The following is a 14,008-nucleotide window of genomic DNA, read 5'->3' as shown; positions in this document are numbered from 1 at the left end:
CAACCAGGAACTGAAGGAACTTCCACCACTTCCTATCATAGGAAGCGCGGGTGGAAAGTTTCCTGCTATTCAGGAAGATGTGCTGGACTCTGCTAGAGAACCCACAGGGTCGATAAGCCACACTGTCAGCTTCAGGTGGGGCACGTTGTGATGGAGGACATGACCTACCTGAGCTGACAGAAGGTCCGGTTATGCCGGGAACTGGTAGAAGATCCCCCTTGCCAACTGGAGCAGGATCGGGAACCAGTTCTGGCGAGGCCACCAAGGAGTCACCAGGATGCAGCATGGTCTCTCTCTTGCGATTTTGTTGACCACCTTCGTCAACAATGGCAGAGGCGGAAACAGTTAAAGGAACCGACCTTCCCACAGAAACAGCAGACCGTCTCCCAACGACTCTGGATCCGCACCCCCTCTGGAACAAAACAGAGGACACTTCCTGTTCTCGGCTGTGGCAAAGACATCCACCTGAGGATACCCCCAAAGCTGAAAGACAGGTTGGAGGAAGCGCCACTGCAGTTCCCACTCGTGTGGGGAAGCCACGCCCCTGCTGAGGGAGTCTGCCTGCAAGTTGAGGACCCCAGGGAGATGTGCAGCCTTCACGAAGATGTCGTAGTCCAGGCACTCCGACCACAGGTCCAGTGCCAATGCACAGAGCCGTCGAGAGACTGTCTCCCACTGCCTGTTGATGTAGCACAGGGCAGTGGTATTGTCTGTTAGCAGAGCAACAACCTTTCCCACCACCAGAGGGTGGAAAGAGCGGAGAACAAAATGAACTGCTATCAGTTCTAAATAATTTATGTGGCAGTGAGTCAATTTCTGAGGCCAAGGGCCCCCAACACACAGACCGTCCATGTGGGCCCCCCAACCCCACAAAGATGCATCTGTTGTGATAGTCACAGAAGGTGCAGGGAGATAAAATGGAGCTCCCTGACAAATGTTGCTCTTTGACTTCCACCATTGCAGAGTTTGAAGAGTCACAGATGGAATGACAAACCTCTTTCGAGGCGAGTCTCTCAATGGTTGAAACTGACGAAGAAACCAGAATTGTAGGCCTCTCATCCTCAGCTTCGCAAAAAGTAGCACGCTTGTTGTCGCCGCCATCAGCCCCAGCATTCGCTGCAGCTGCTGCGCTGTGCCCCACTTTAGACTTTGCAGAAGTTGCACAAGGTTGATAATGTCCACAGCTCTCTGATGAGGCAGGAACGCACGATGCAGGTTCGTATCCAGCAAAGCGCCTATGAACTGAACTGTCCTTGATGGAGTAAGGTGTGATTTCTCCTAATTGACCTGCAGACCCAAGGTGTCGAGAAGACGAAGAGAGACGGCAATGAGGGATGACAAACTCTCTTTTGACTCCGCCACAAGGAGTCAGTTGTCAATGTATGGAAAGACGACTATCCCTTGAAGCCAGAGATGGGCAGCCACAATGCTCATCATCTTCGTGAACACCCGAGGTGCAGCAGACAGGCTGAACGGAAGGGCTTTGAACTGGAAGTGTTGAGAACCTACTGCAAACCGAAGGAAACGTCTGAACGCAGGATGGATGCTGATGTGGAAGTAAGCATCTTTGAGGTCCAGCGTTGCCATCCAGTCCCCTTGATTGATGAGAGGCAAGATTGTTTGCAGAGTGGGCATTCCGAACTTCTGGTACAGAATAAACTTGTTGAGATTCCGAAGGTCCATGATTGGTCTCAAACCCCCATCCTGTTTGGGAACCAAGAAGTCACGAGAGTAGAAGCCTCCCGTCCTGGCCTCCATCGGGACCCGTTCTATGGCTTGTTTCTGTAGGAGGTTGCTCACCTCCGCCAGCAGAGGTGGGGAAGGGGGTGTGGTGATTACCACGGATTGGGTCGAAATCTGAGCGGTCTATTCTGTAGCCTTCTGCTACGATGGAAAGCGCCCACCTGTCCGTTGAGATAGACTCCCAGGCCGGTAGGAAAGGGCGGAGGCGGATGGATGAAGAGAGGGTGGGGATGGTGACGCGTGCTACGGGAAAGTCAAAGGCCCTGCTTTTGGGGGCGAATGCCCTTGGACTTGCCGGTGGTCTGAGAAACATATTGGTTCCTATTGTTCCCCCTGTATGGGGACCTGCTTTCTGGTTGAGCAGAGCGAGGTTGCCACTGTTGTTCTGGGGAGAACTTCTGGTAAGGTTTCTTAACCAGGCTTGTGCCACTGTTTCGATTTAGGAACTCTGGAAGGAGCCTGGACACCCAGGTTCCTGGAGGTCTTTATGCTCTTATCAATTTCTTGCAGAGCAGTGTCAGTAGTAGTGCTAAAGAGGCCTTCTCCCTCAAAAGGCAGATCCTCCACGAAGGCCCTGGTGTTTTGCTGGAGGGCTGTTGACCTCAGCCAGGAGTGGCGTCGAAGGCAGACGGCCGACGGCCGATGTAATCGTTTTTGTGGAGACATTCACCATGTGCTTTGCTGCAGCCAATTGTTGCTTGGCTACAGCAAAGCCCTCCTTCTGCAGCTTCTTCGCTGCCGCTCTTTTCTCCTCGCTCAGGGAGGATAGGAGGGGGGGTGAGTTGATCCCATACCGAGTATTGGTATCTAGCCATGCACGCAGCATAGTTAGATACCTTTACTCCCAGAGCCCCTGCAGAGTAAAATTTCCTCCCCACATTATCCAACTTTTCCCCTTCCTTATCTGGTGAGGAAGAATGAATCTTGCGAGCCTTTGAGGATGATGACACAACCACAGAATTCAGCTTCGGATGTGAGAAGAGGAATTCTGCCCCAGCCACTTGGACACAGTACATGTGGTCCAATCTCCTCAATGACACTGGAGTGGAGGCAGGCTTCGCCTAGGGCTCCTTCACTGCCTGAAGGATCACCTTCGTCACAGGTAATGCAACCGCTGTAGACATGTCCCGTTGCATAATGTCGAAGATCGTATCATCCACGACGGGTTGTGGCTGTGTCACTGGGAGGGAAAGAGAGGTCGCCATCCTCTTTACCAGGTCCCCATACGACTTCAGATCCTCTGATGGTGAGATAGGAAGATACTCAGCCGTATGCGACACTGGCGAAGGCTCCAGGGCCCTGTCCGGATCGTCGGTACCGACCTCGGAGTCCAACGATGAAGATTCTCTTCGCAACTAATGTTCTGAGAGTATCGGTGTCGACTCTCTGATGGGCGATCGAACCGCTACTGACGAGCGTGAATGGACCTCCTCCACCACTACAGCGCGCCTCTCAGGCGGAACCAAGATCGATGCCGAAGGGCGGCATCTGGAGTGCTGGGAGAGTCTCGACATCTGGGATGCCTCAGATTGCCGGTCCCACTCTGCCAAGTCCCAGGGTGGGAACCATGGGTACGGTGGATAGGGGTACGAATACGGAGAAGGCAGTGGCACTGATCCCAAGGTGGTGGTGGTGGGAAGCGACGAACTGTCGTCGATGGTTTCAATTCCCTTCGACCCCTCGCCTGGTCCATCGGCTCCGACAGCTCTATCGGTGCCGACCCCTCGACTTCTGAAACTGAGTCACTCTCACTGCGCCGCCTCGATCCGGAGAAATGCGATCGCTGGGTGAGATCGATCTCATGCTCCAATGCCGGGAGACGGAGTTGCTGTGAAGCGCTGCCTCTCGACACCGAAGGGCTGTGACGTGGGGACGCCAAGATCTTTCTCGGTGGAGTAGCCATCGATGCCGAAGCGTCATGAGAGGGCGAAGGAGTGTGGGACGATCTCTTCATCCACTTCTCCTTAGACTTCGCCTTCTTCGGTGCAGATGATAGGGTCCCCGAATCATTCCGACGCTTTTTTTGCTGGGTGTCCACCGACCCCTCAGAGGGACGCTTTGTGGAACGCCCGCGCTCAATAGGCATCTCGGTCCTGATCGGCGATGTATCAGCTGATGCGACCATGGGGGCAGTGGTCTCTCCCATCGGTACCGACGGGCGCGATGCCATCTTCTGAGGCCGAAGTGCCGATTCGACCAATGCAGCCGAAAGCCTCGCTGCTCGATTCTTGCGTGTTTGCTTGGAGAAGCTCAAACAATGCAAACAAGAATCCACACAATGCCCCTCGCCCAAGCAGAGGAGACAGAGCGAATGGCCGTTGGGGGGGCACTCTTCTTCCCGCAGGATTGGCACCTCTTAAAAAAACCCCAACGTCTTTCCATAGACGCAAGGAAAAAACCCGCTCAGGAAAGCCTCTGAGGGGAAAAACAGGGGGAAAAACTAAGCCCTGAAGGGCAAGTCCAACAACAACAACTTCTTTTTTTTACTAACAACTAACTACTAACTAAGAAAACAACAAACGGGCTATATACAATAGGTAGAAGCAATGCAAAATTACTTTACCGACCAGGGACATGAAAGGAGATCCTCTCAGAGCAGCGGTCAGAAAGGAACTGGCGGGATCCTCACGCTGTCGCCAGTGAGCATGCGTACTGGGACGCCTACGCATGTCCACTGTTGCCGAGCGCGAAAAATCCCGGGCTTTTTAGGTACCGATTCGGGGATCAGCGCAGGCGCTCATCCCATGAGTGTGAAGCACAGAGACCACGAAGAAGATCTAGCTCATCCTTCCCCAGAAGTATACATGTATACATAATTGAAGTCATGGCTGAGTGGTCATTTAAATGTGGTTCTCTCCATTTCTAGTCCAGCCCTCAAACTGCTACACCATATTGGCTTTCAATTGTGCAGACGCTGTAGCAGATGCTTCCACCAATGCATGGAACCCAGGTGAGTGGAGGTGATGAAATCTTCCACCGTATTCACAATCCCCTCAGCACATGTACAAAAGGAACCACAAGAACATCTCTGCAATCCTTTGCAGAGAGAATTCTGCCCTAATTAGCCAGTCAAAACTGATGATCTACAACTGTACACCCCTGCTGCAGTTTTCTTTAAACTTTTGTGCTTTTTCTCAGGTGACTTCTTGATAGTAAACAGGTAATAAATGACACTAATTTGATGCACCCCCAAATGAGAGCTTTCTTTCTTAAAGACTTACATTCTTTTAAGACTGGAATGCATTTTAGACCCCATGCAGGAGGAAAACTGATGGACCTTTACAAATAACACATTAGGTGTAAATGACATTTATAAATAAATGATGGCACCCTAAAGCGGCTTGTCATTTTGAAGAAAACTGCTGCACTCTCACATACCATGGCAACCAATTCTCAGTCTCCAGACCCTTCCAAAATGTACGGAACCTGGAACTAGTCCAACACAGTCCAGGGATTCTACATGGAACTGTGTGCATATCTTTTAACCTAGAAATGAGTTGCATGACCAATTTGCTATTTGTATATGTATAAGGGGAAAAGTGCCCTAAACCTGCCATAACTTCCTCTACCTGATTAGATGCCCCTCCCCCAAATGTGCCCAGCTGAAACTGATCGATACCAGTTCAAGGTCTGGAGTTACTTGGAATTTACAAAGCCTTTTACTCTACAGTTTTTCCACTGCTTGTTTTTACTTTGAGCATGCAGGACTTTAAGACAAGGAACAGTCATGGGAACCTTTCACGGCTATGTTTTATATCCAGCTGTATAGACAATTCAGACTTGCCTAGCTGTTCTGTTGCCCATCAAATAATGAAATCTTCTTAACCAGAAATATATCCTGGAATAGGATAACACAGAGCTAAATTTACTTATTCTAAGCTTATCATTTGATAGATTTGCTGATAAACAAGAGTGCATACTATACTCTTTGAAGAGAAATTGAACGATCAAAACAGATTTGTCCAGGAGGAAAACCAGGATGCTGACATCTAACTATCAAAATCAAAGTCAGCTTGGGAGAACCCAGACTCTACACATGGTAGCATATGACAATATACAGTTCTTGGGCTGCCAACCTCCAGGTGTGGCCTGGAGAATTCCTGCTATTATAATGGAACTTCAGACAATAGAGATCAGTTCCCCTGGAGAAAATGGGTGTGTTGGAGGGTGAACTTTATGACATTTTATCCTGCTGAGCCCCTTCTCCTCTCCAAAACCTGCCCTCTCCAAGCTCCATCCCTAAAATTTCCAGGTATTTCCCAACCTAGAGCTGGGAACCCTATCCTAGGAACAATATGAAACTTGCAATAAAAGATCTCTCAAATGTGCCTATTCAAGATTTTTTTTTTAAAATTTCTCAGTTCTCAAATGGCTACTGTGAGAAAGCAAAGTCAGGCTTCCCATTGGCTCAGCCTGTCCAATGATGCATTGTGACTCCCAGGGTTTTTTTTGGGAAAAGAGGTGCTGAATTCTCAAGAGGAAAATGAAGGAGAAATACATGGGTGCCCCTCATGAACTTTTAAATGTTTTTTTTTTTAGAATTTTTTTTCCACAAAGAGGTTCCCGAACTCCATTCCACCACATTCCCCCCCCCCCCCACAAAAAGCCCTGGTGCCACCTTGGAATGAAAGGGGTGGGCACAACTGCATCCCTGGCTCAAGCTAAGCTACGAATGAATTTCCTTTTTAAAAGGAGCAAAAACATCCATATAATCACATTAATTGCAGAAATAAAAAATTATTTTAAAAGTGCTTCTTAATACCTTTGTATCCTTGTTCAGTCTCCCTGAGATCAATTTTAGTTATTGGCTTGAAATCAGTGTCCCATAGCCGAATACAACCATCTCTTCCACCAGTGGCAAAACCTTCCTCACATGCATACATGCTAAAAATTCCAGCCTGTTGATTAACAACACAGTCAGGTTGATTATATTGTCACAAGTTGTTTTAAGAACATAAGAACATAAGAGAAGCCATGTTGGATCAGGCCAACGGCCCATCAAGTCCAACACTCTGTGTCACACAGTGGCAAAAAATGTTATATACACACATACACTGTGGCTAATAGCCACTGATGGACCTGTGCTCCATATTTTTATCTAAACCCCTCTTGAAGGTGGCTATACTTGTGGCCGCCACCACCTCCTGTGGCAGTGAATTCCACATGTTAATCACCCTTTGGGTGAAGAAGTACTTCCTTTTATCCGTTTTAACCTGTCTGCTCAGCAATTTCATCGAATGCCCACGAGTTCTTGTATTGTGAGAAAGGGAGAAAAGTACTTCTTTCTCTACTTTCTCCATTCCATGCATTATCTTGTAAACCTCTATCATGTCACCCCGCAGTCGACGTTTCTCCAAGCTAAAGAGTCCCAAGCGTTTCAACCTTTCTTCATAGGGAAAGTGCTCCAGCCCTTTAATCATTCTAGTTGCCCTTCTCTGAACCTTCTCTAAAGCTATAATATCCTTTTTGAGGTGCGGCGACCAGAACTGCACACAGTACTCCAAATGAGACCGCACCATCGATTTATACAGGGGCATTATGATACTGGCTGATTTGTTTTCAATTCCCTTCCTAATAATTCCCAGCATGGCATTGGCCTTTTTTATTGCAAACGCACACTGTCTTGACACTTTCAGTGAGTTATCTATCATGACCCCAAGATCTCTCTCTTGATCAGTCTCTGCCAGTTCACACCCCATCAACTTGTATTTGTAGCTGGGATTCTTAGCCCCAATGTGCATTACTTTGCACTTGGCCACATTGAACCGCATCTGCCACGTTGACGCCCACTCCCCAGCCTCAACAGATCCCTTTGGAGTTCCTCACAATCCTCTCTGGTTCTCACCACCCTGAACAATTTAGTGTCATCCGCAAACTTGGCCACTTCACTGCTCACTCCCAACTCTAAATCATTTATGAACAAGTTAAAGAGCATGGGACCCAATACCGAGCCCTGTGGCACCCCACTGCTTACCGTCCTCCACTGCGAAGACTGCCCATTTATACTCACTCTCTGCTTCCTATTACTCAGCCAGTTTTTGATCCACAAGAGGACCTGTCCTTTTACTCCATGATTCTCAAGCTTTCTAAGGAGCCTTTGATGAGGAACTTTATCAAAAGCTTTCTGGAAGTCAAGGTAAACAACATCTATGGGGTCTCCTTTGTCCACATGTTTGTTCACCCCCTCAAAGAAATGCAACAGGTTAGTGAGGCAAGATCTTCCCTTGCAGAACCCATGCTGAGTCTTCCTCAATAACCCGTGTTGAAACCCGTTTGAAACAGAAATCAGTCTGCAAAAGGTTTTAATGCCACATTGTCAGGGATAGATTCCATCGCAGCTACCACAGGCATCCCTGTTGCATCAATAGAGGACAAAAATGCATAACAGATGTGTTATCACGTTACAGCTAGTCATGTGTCACTTCCAGTAGAATTATTTCATGACTGGTAAGATGATGGAACACTGATTTATTTAGTTCATCTAACCCACCTTTCTCCCCAATAGGGACCCAAAGTAGATTACATAGTTCTCCTCTCCTCCATTTTATCCTCATAATAATGCTGCAACCTAGGTTAGCCTGATAGTATGCGACTGGCTCATGGTCACCCATTGAGCTTCTATCGCACAGTGGTAATTCAAACCAGGGTCTCCCAGATCCTAGGTCTCCCAGCCTCCCAGATCTTCTAACCCAGGGGTATTGAACTCATTTGTTATAAGGGCTGGATCTGACATAAATGAGACCTTGTTGGGCCAGGTCATGTGTGTGTGTCAATGTGATGCCAAGTAGCAGAGCCATAAATTTTATAAAGGACACAGACAAACACAATTAAAGATTTTTTTAAAAATAAAACATGCTTAAAACATTAGCACTCATTGGTCTTAAAGGTTTTTTCTTTGTATCTCTCCCATGGGATCCAGGGAACTGGACAAAGCAAGCTATTCCTCCCACCCCACCTTTCCAAGGGAGGAACCTCAGCCAATGGAGGAAATAGCTCCTGTAGCTCCTGGTGCTAGAAAATGCTCTGCAGCTCCTGTGCAATTAAGCAAGCCTGGCAAAGCAAACTGTGATGCAGAAGGAAGCAAGAGAGAGGGAGCAGGAAGCAGACAACAGCCAGTTGCTCGGGGGCCTGATAGGAGCTCTCTGGGGGCCTGATTTAGCCCCAGGGCCACATGTTTGACACCCTGTTCTAACCACTGGGCTGCCATATATTATCCCAAATAACCAACATGAAGCAACTGAATGAGCAAGGAAAATTATTTTGACAAACACCTTGGAAATCGAGACACTCTTTAATGAGAAAATTTCAACCAGCATTCTGGATCTGATTGGAACTGAAAGAAGACTTCACCTTCTTGGCTAACAGGAAGAATTTTTGTTGAAGCTCTGTTAAGCCACATTATTCTTTATTAAGCATTTCTTGCAGTATGCATTAGAATGACAGCTGTGGCTTACTCTGCTGGGAAACTCTCCTGAGATTTTTTGCAGTGAAATGAAAGGGAGTTCCCAGAGCACAGCTTTACAGTAAATAACTTACATAGGCAGCACCAGAGAGAGGATGAGGAGTGAGTGCCCTTCAGGCAAGTAGCTTGCTGTATGCTACTGTCCCCTCCCATTGCTGAACTCTGATGCTTATTTGAAGAAAGGGTGCTTTTTGTAAACCCAGTTTGCTTTCCTGTATTATCAGCAATCAATATATATCAAAGGAAATTTCACATGGATTCATGTTCATCTGTCAGAGGCAACACTGGAGTGGGGAAGAGAATCTGCAATCTATAAGTCACTTATATTCCATTTTCTGTAACCTTGTTGTAATTTGTAGCATTCTCTCCCAATTACTGATCTTTAACTCTCATATCCTATCCGCTCACCTTTTGGGAAAGGAGGTAATAGGAAATGGGGGAAACCATGGGAAGGGGAGTCAGATATATCCCAGTTGCCACCAGTGTCTGCCACTGTAGAGGGAGGGAAAGGTGACAAGATGTGATCACAGATATGCTGCTGCCAGAGCTGGAGCACTATGCTGGTATGTAGCTTCTCAGTGGGTAGTGGGACTCAGTGTGAGCGTAGGATGATGATGTCATGGTGGTGCTAGAAGTTGGGTCCTTTAAGAATGCTGCAGTTGCAACCCCTGAGCACCACTACTAACTCCCATCACCCACTAGTAGGAGGAGAGACCAGGATATTCTCTGGTCCCAATCCCATCAGTTGCTGCTGAATGAGGGATTTGTAAATCCTGATCCCAGTATTTTAGCATGCATTGTGCATTTTGTAGTTTTAATTATGTATAAGCATTCTTATGCATGTATACACTTTTCTTTGTGAGGCAAAAGATAGTTTGTTGCTAAAAGCTAGCAGTCAAACCAATCCCAAACCAGTTCAGAAACCCAAACACCAAAATCATTTTGTCTGGGGAGACTTTTGCCATCTGTTCAGCCCCACCCCTTGATTGCGGATGCCTTCTGAAAGAGCTGCCTTTTGCCTGGGCAAACATTTTTTAGTTAATAATTAGATGTATCAGAATAGAGTTTTATATGTATAGTAATAAGATTTCATATCTGTTAGTCATTTCATGTGTTGTTTTGAACAGAAAGGTGGGATATAAATAAATACAACAAAATGTCTTGGTTGCCTTGGACTTGAACCAGAACTGAACCTGAAAACAAAAAAGTGGCATTGAATAAGTGGCTTAATTGTTAGGGATTCTTTTGAGAGATGATGAGGGCTGCCGTCTGCTGCAGTAAATTTGTAGAAAAATTATATCTCTCAATGAACCAAGTGAAATGAGGAGGAAGAGTAGGAGAGAGGGGCCGAGGGAGTGGTGGCCCTTCTGGGTTCAAGTTGAGGTTTTTGTCCACCCATAAAGTCTAATCCTATTAAGAAATTCTCTCAATTAAGATGAAGCTACACATTACAGGTAGTTTCATGATCCCTTTTCATTACTTAAAAAACGTTGATTTTAAGGAGCCATTTTCACATGTTATTATTTTAACATTATTTTAATGTTTTAATATTATTTTAATAAAGACTGCTCTAAATCCAGGTCTCTCAATCAGGTTTATTCTCAGGAAAGTTTTCTTAGAGTTGCACTGCATAAGTCCTCACTTGAAACCACAGTCCCTTTAATATCTTAGTGGTGTAATAGAGAAAGTTTGATAAAGATGCTTAGGTTTTTGTACCATTAAGAAGGCAACTTACACCATGAGCTCCTTGTATCGTGCGGACTAAGGTTAGCCCTTTCCAGACATAGATGTCTCCATTTAAAGCACCAGAGTACGTAACATCATCTTTTGCACAGGACAAACAAAGGATGGTTTGTAGGTCTCCTGTCTTCCCAAATATTCCTCTTTTGGCTGTCAAGGCATTTCCACACAAGGTCCAAAACTATGGTATAAACACAACAAAGAGAACATCGGAAATACTGACAATATGTTCCCTCAACACAACTTACACTTCTTAAAAATGGTAGGCGCTGCATAGGTGCAAATTCCAAGCAGTGAATTCACAACTTCCAGGTGAACTCACTCACTGCTTGGACTTCACTTACTTGTGCACAGCTTGAAAAAGCCATTTAAAGGTAACACATGGAAACAGAGGGGGAAGAGTGAAAGGGATAGCTGAAATGGCTTGCAGCCATTTTAGTAATCCCTTTCCCCAACCCCTGCTTCTCACCACACACTTTTAAAACCATGTGGAGGGTCATGGGAGGGTTATGGATAGGGATGAGAATGAACCTCAGGTTTGCAAATCTCAAATTGGCAATGTTCATCAGGAAATTAGGTTCATGACAAGGTTCGTGCCCATCACTATGTGTGATACACACATTTACAAACCCACAAATTGCTCCCAGTTTCCTGGTCATCATGATTACATTTGTGCAAAAATTTCAACCCTGGATTCCATGGCAAGTTCAAATAAACAGTTCACTGTAAATAAATGGTCACCTGGACTTGGTCAGTGAGAAGCTAGAATGAAGGAGAGTCAGTAACAAGAGTTCAGTTTTCAAGTTTCTACTTCTCCAGATATGAACAATAATTTTCAAGGTACAGCATTTTTACATAACATAAAACAAATTTAATTTAATCTCCACTAGACTGGATCAGTTGTTGTCTTTCTGCAATATTAGTGCTTAACTGCGGGAAACTAATCTTTGGCATGCCTTTGTTTACAACTATGCATTTGGTTTGATTCATTGAGTTAATCAGGACAATTTCATAGAAGCCAGGTGCCATAACCTCCCCCGCCCAACAACAGGTGTTCACCTGCTTGAGGAAACACAATAAATGGCATCTTTCCTGGCAAGACCTCTCTTCTAATCCAAACATAGAGTTGCATCAGGGTGCAAGATTCTTGGCAGAAAGAATGGAGAGCAACTGGCTTTATGTTACTCTTGCTTCTGATAGCTATGTCCACTTAATTAAGGAAAACTAACTGCAATCTGTTAGGCACCATGCTTCTGAATACAAAAGCCCAAAAAAAAAAAATCTCAAAGGTTCCTGAAAACTGGGGGACTTGATTTTTTTAAACAAAACTCTACACATTTTCTTCAGCAATTTACAGCCGCATACCTACTTAAATTTAGAATCAAATAATAAAGCTAAAATAGCAACAGATTGCACAGAGAATCTGTAGCAGATGATGGATAAACCATAAAGATCTCTATTTGGTTTAGTGCTATATTATACCATCACATATGTGTTGTACTGCTCCCATCTCAGAATCAGGCTGCAGGGAAAAGCATCTGGGGAGGAGGTGTTGCAGAGAGTAATAAGTGGCAGATGGGGACAGGGAGAGCAGCACTTCCCTCTTCCCCAACTGCTTCTCCTCTGCAAATGGTTCCTGAGCCTTTCTATGTTGTAGGCGAGCATTTCTTTGCCATCTAACTTCTGTTCTATCTTTAAAGCAATGAGAAAAGCCAGGAACTAGTGAAGGGCAGAACGAATGGAATCAGAAAAAAAATATACAAAAACTTATTTTAGATCTGTTATATTTACAACTAACTTCAGAATTAAAACAAGGTATCTGAAATATATAGTGTTTTGTCTTTTCAGAAACTCTAGCCAGAGTTCAGACATTTACATCACATTGATTTTATAATTAGAGAAAACTGTTTAATTATTTGCACTGTGACATGACTTCAGTATGCCAAACTTTATGAGGCTTGTAATATATTAGTACAATATCAAATACACTGAGGCCAAAACAAATGGAACAAATACTTTGACATTAACTATGCTAAAAAGTCTTTAAATTAAAGAGTGTTTTTCATCTGAATTTTGATACCCTAGAAACATGGCACACATCACATGAGTTGGTGTATTGTGAGCTCTGCCACAGACATCTTATGTCAGAACATGTATATGTGCAATTTATAGTGAGAATTTAAAATTTATAAGCAGCTCAGCCTATCTATGCATACCCATGCAACTCACCAAATAAATAAGCAAGATAAGCTGTAGCCCATCTAGCTCTTATAAAGCTATGTACAAATCAAATATGTAAGCCAAGTATGCTGGGAAGTGACCAGTAACTCTCCAAGCAATTAAAAGTAGCTCTCTACCTCTCCTCCAACATTATTGGCCTCTTCCAGAGAAAACTTGGAGGTAACCATGTATTTTAACTCTGCAAGTTAAGTTACAACTTAGAGTGGCAGTTGGTTGCTTTGTTTGAACAGCAGAGGAAAGCCTTTCCTACCTGAGCACCACAGGCCTCTTCTGAAATGCAATGTTTTTTGTTTAGGCAGCCATTTTATGACTAGCTCCACTCACCAAACTGCCTTTTAGGGTCCAGTAGCTCCCACGGCCCTTGAAAAAAATTCAGTAGCTCCCCAGACCATAAAGTATTCCTTCCACTGGTCTAAATAAATATGTAAAAGTCTGCCTAAAAGATCTCTTACCTATCTGCGATCACACACACTAAATAATGTACTTTGAATCTCGTTTTAATGTACTTTCCAACTGAGTTTTGCCAGTTCACACAAAAAAATCCAGTTGGAAAGTGCATTGAAAGTTGATTGAAAGTGCACTATTTAGTATGTCAGATTGCTACCGAGAAGATCCGTAGGTGAAGCATTCCTGTGTGATCAAGCATCAAAACACTGCAATGATCATAAGAGAGATTGAGATCCGCCTTTTGACAGAATTATGAAATCTCATCAGAATCCTGTGATACAAAGGTTTGTTCAGGTGGCAGTTCCCCAAGCTCTAGAAATATTCTGAGGAAAGTCAGGCATTATATTACAGTCTACAAAAGTCCATATTAGCTAT

At 44.9% G+C, this 14,008-nt stretch overlaps 1 protein-coding gene across 8 annotated transcripts in view; it reads right to left on the bottom strand.

Annotated features, from left to right (window-relative positions):
• EML6 (EMAP like 6) overlaps positions 1–14,008 on the bottom strand; it is a 239,166-nt gene that overhangs the window by 147,975 nt on the left and 77,183 nt on the right. For all 8 annotated transcript variants that reach the window (XM_060249242.1, XM_060249187.1, XM_060249202.1 and 5 more), the window contains 2 exons: positions 10,941–11,126; positions 6,506–6,641 (listed from right to left, as the gene is read on the bottom strand). In XM_060249242.1, coding sequence (XP_060105225.1) covers positions 6,506–6,641; positions 10,941–11,126 — 322 coding nt within the window. The remainder of the gene's footprint in view (positions 1–6,505; positions 6,642–10,940; positions 11,127–14,008) is intronic.

Source organism: Heteronotia binoei, chromosome 1 (genome assembly GCF_032191835.1).
Source record: "Heteronotia binoei isolate CCM8104 ecotype False Entrance Well chromosome 1, APGP_CSIRO_Hbin_v1, whole genome shotgun sequence".
NCBI classification, from domain to species: Eukaryota; Metazoa; Chordata; class Lepidosauria; order Squamata; family Gekkonidae; genus Heteronotia; species Heteronotia binoei.
Note: the sequence above shows the minus strand (reverse complement) of the source record. Positions and strands in the feature narration are given on the sequence as shown.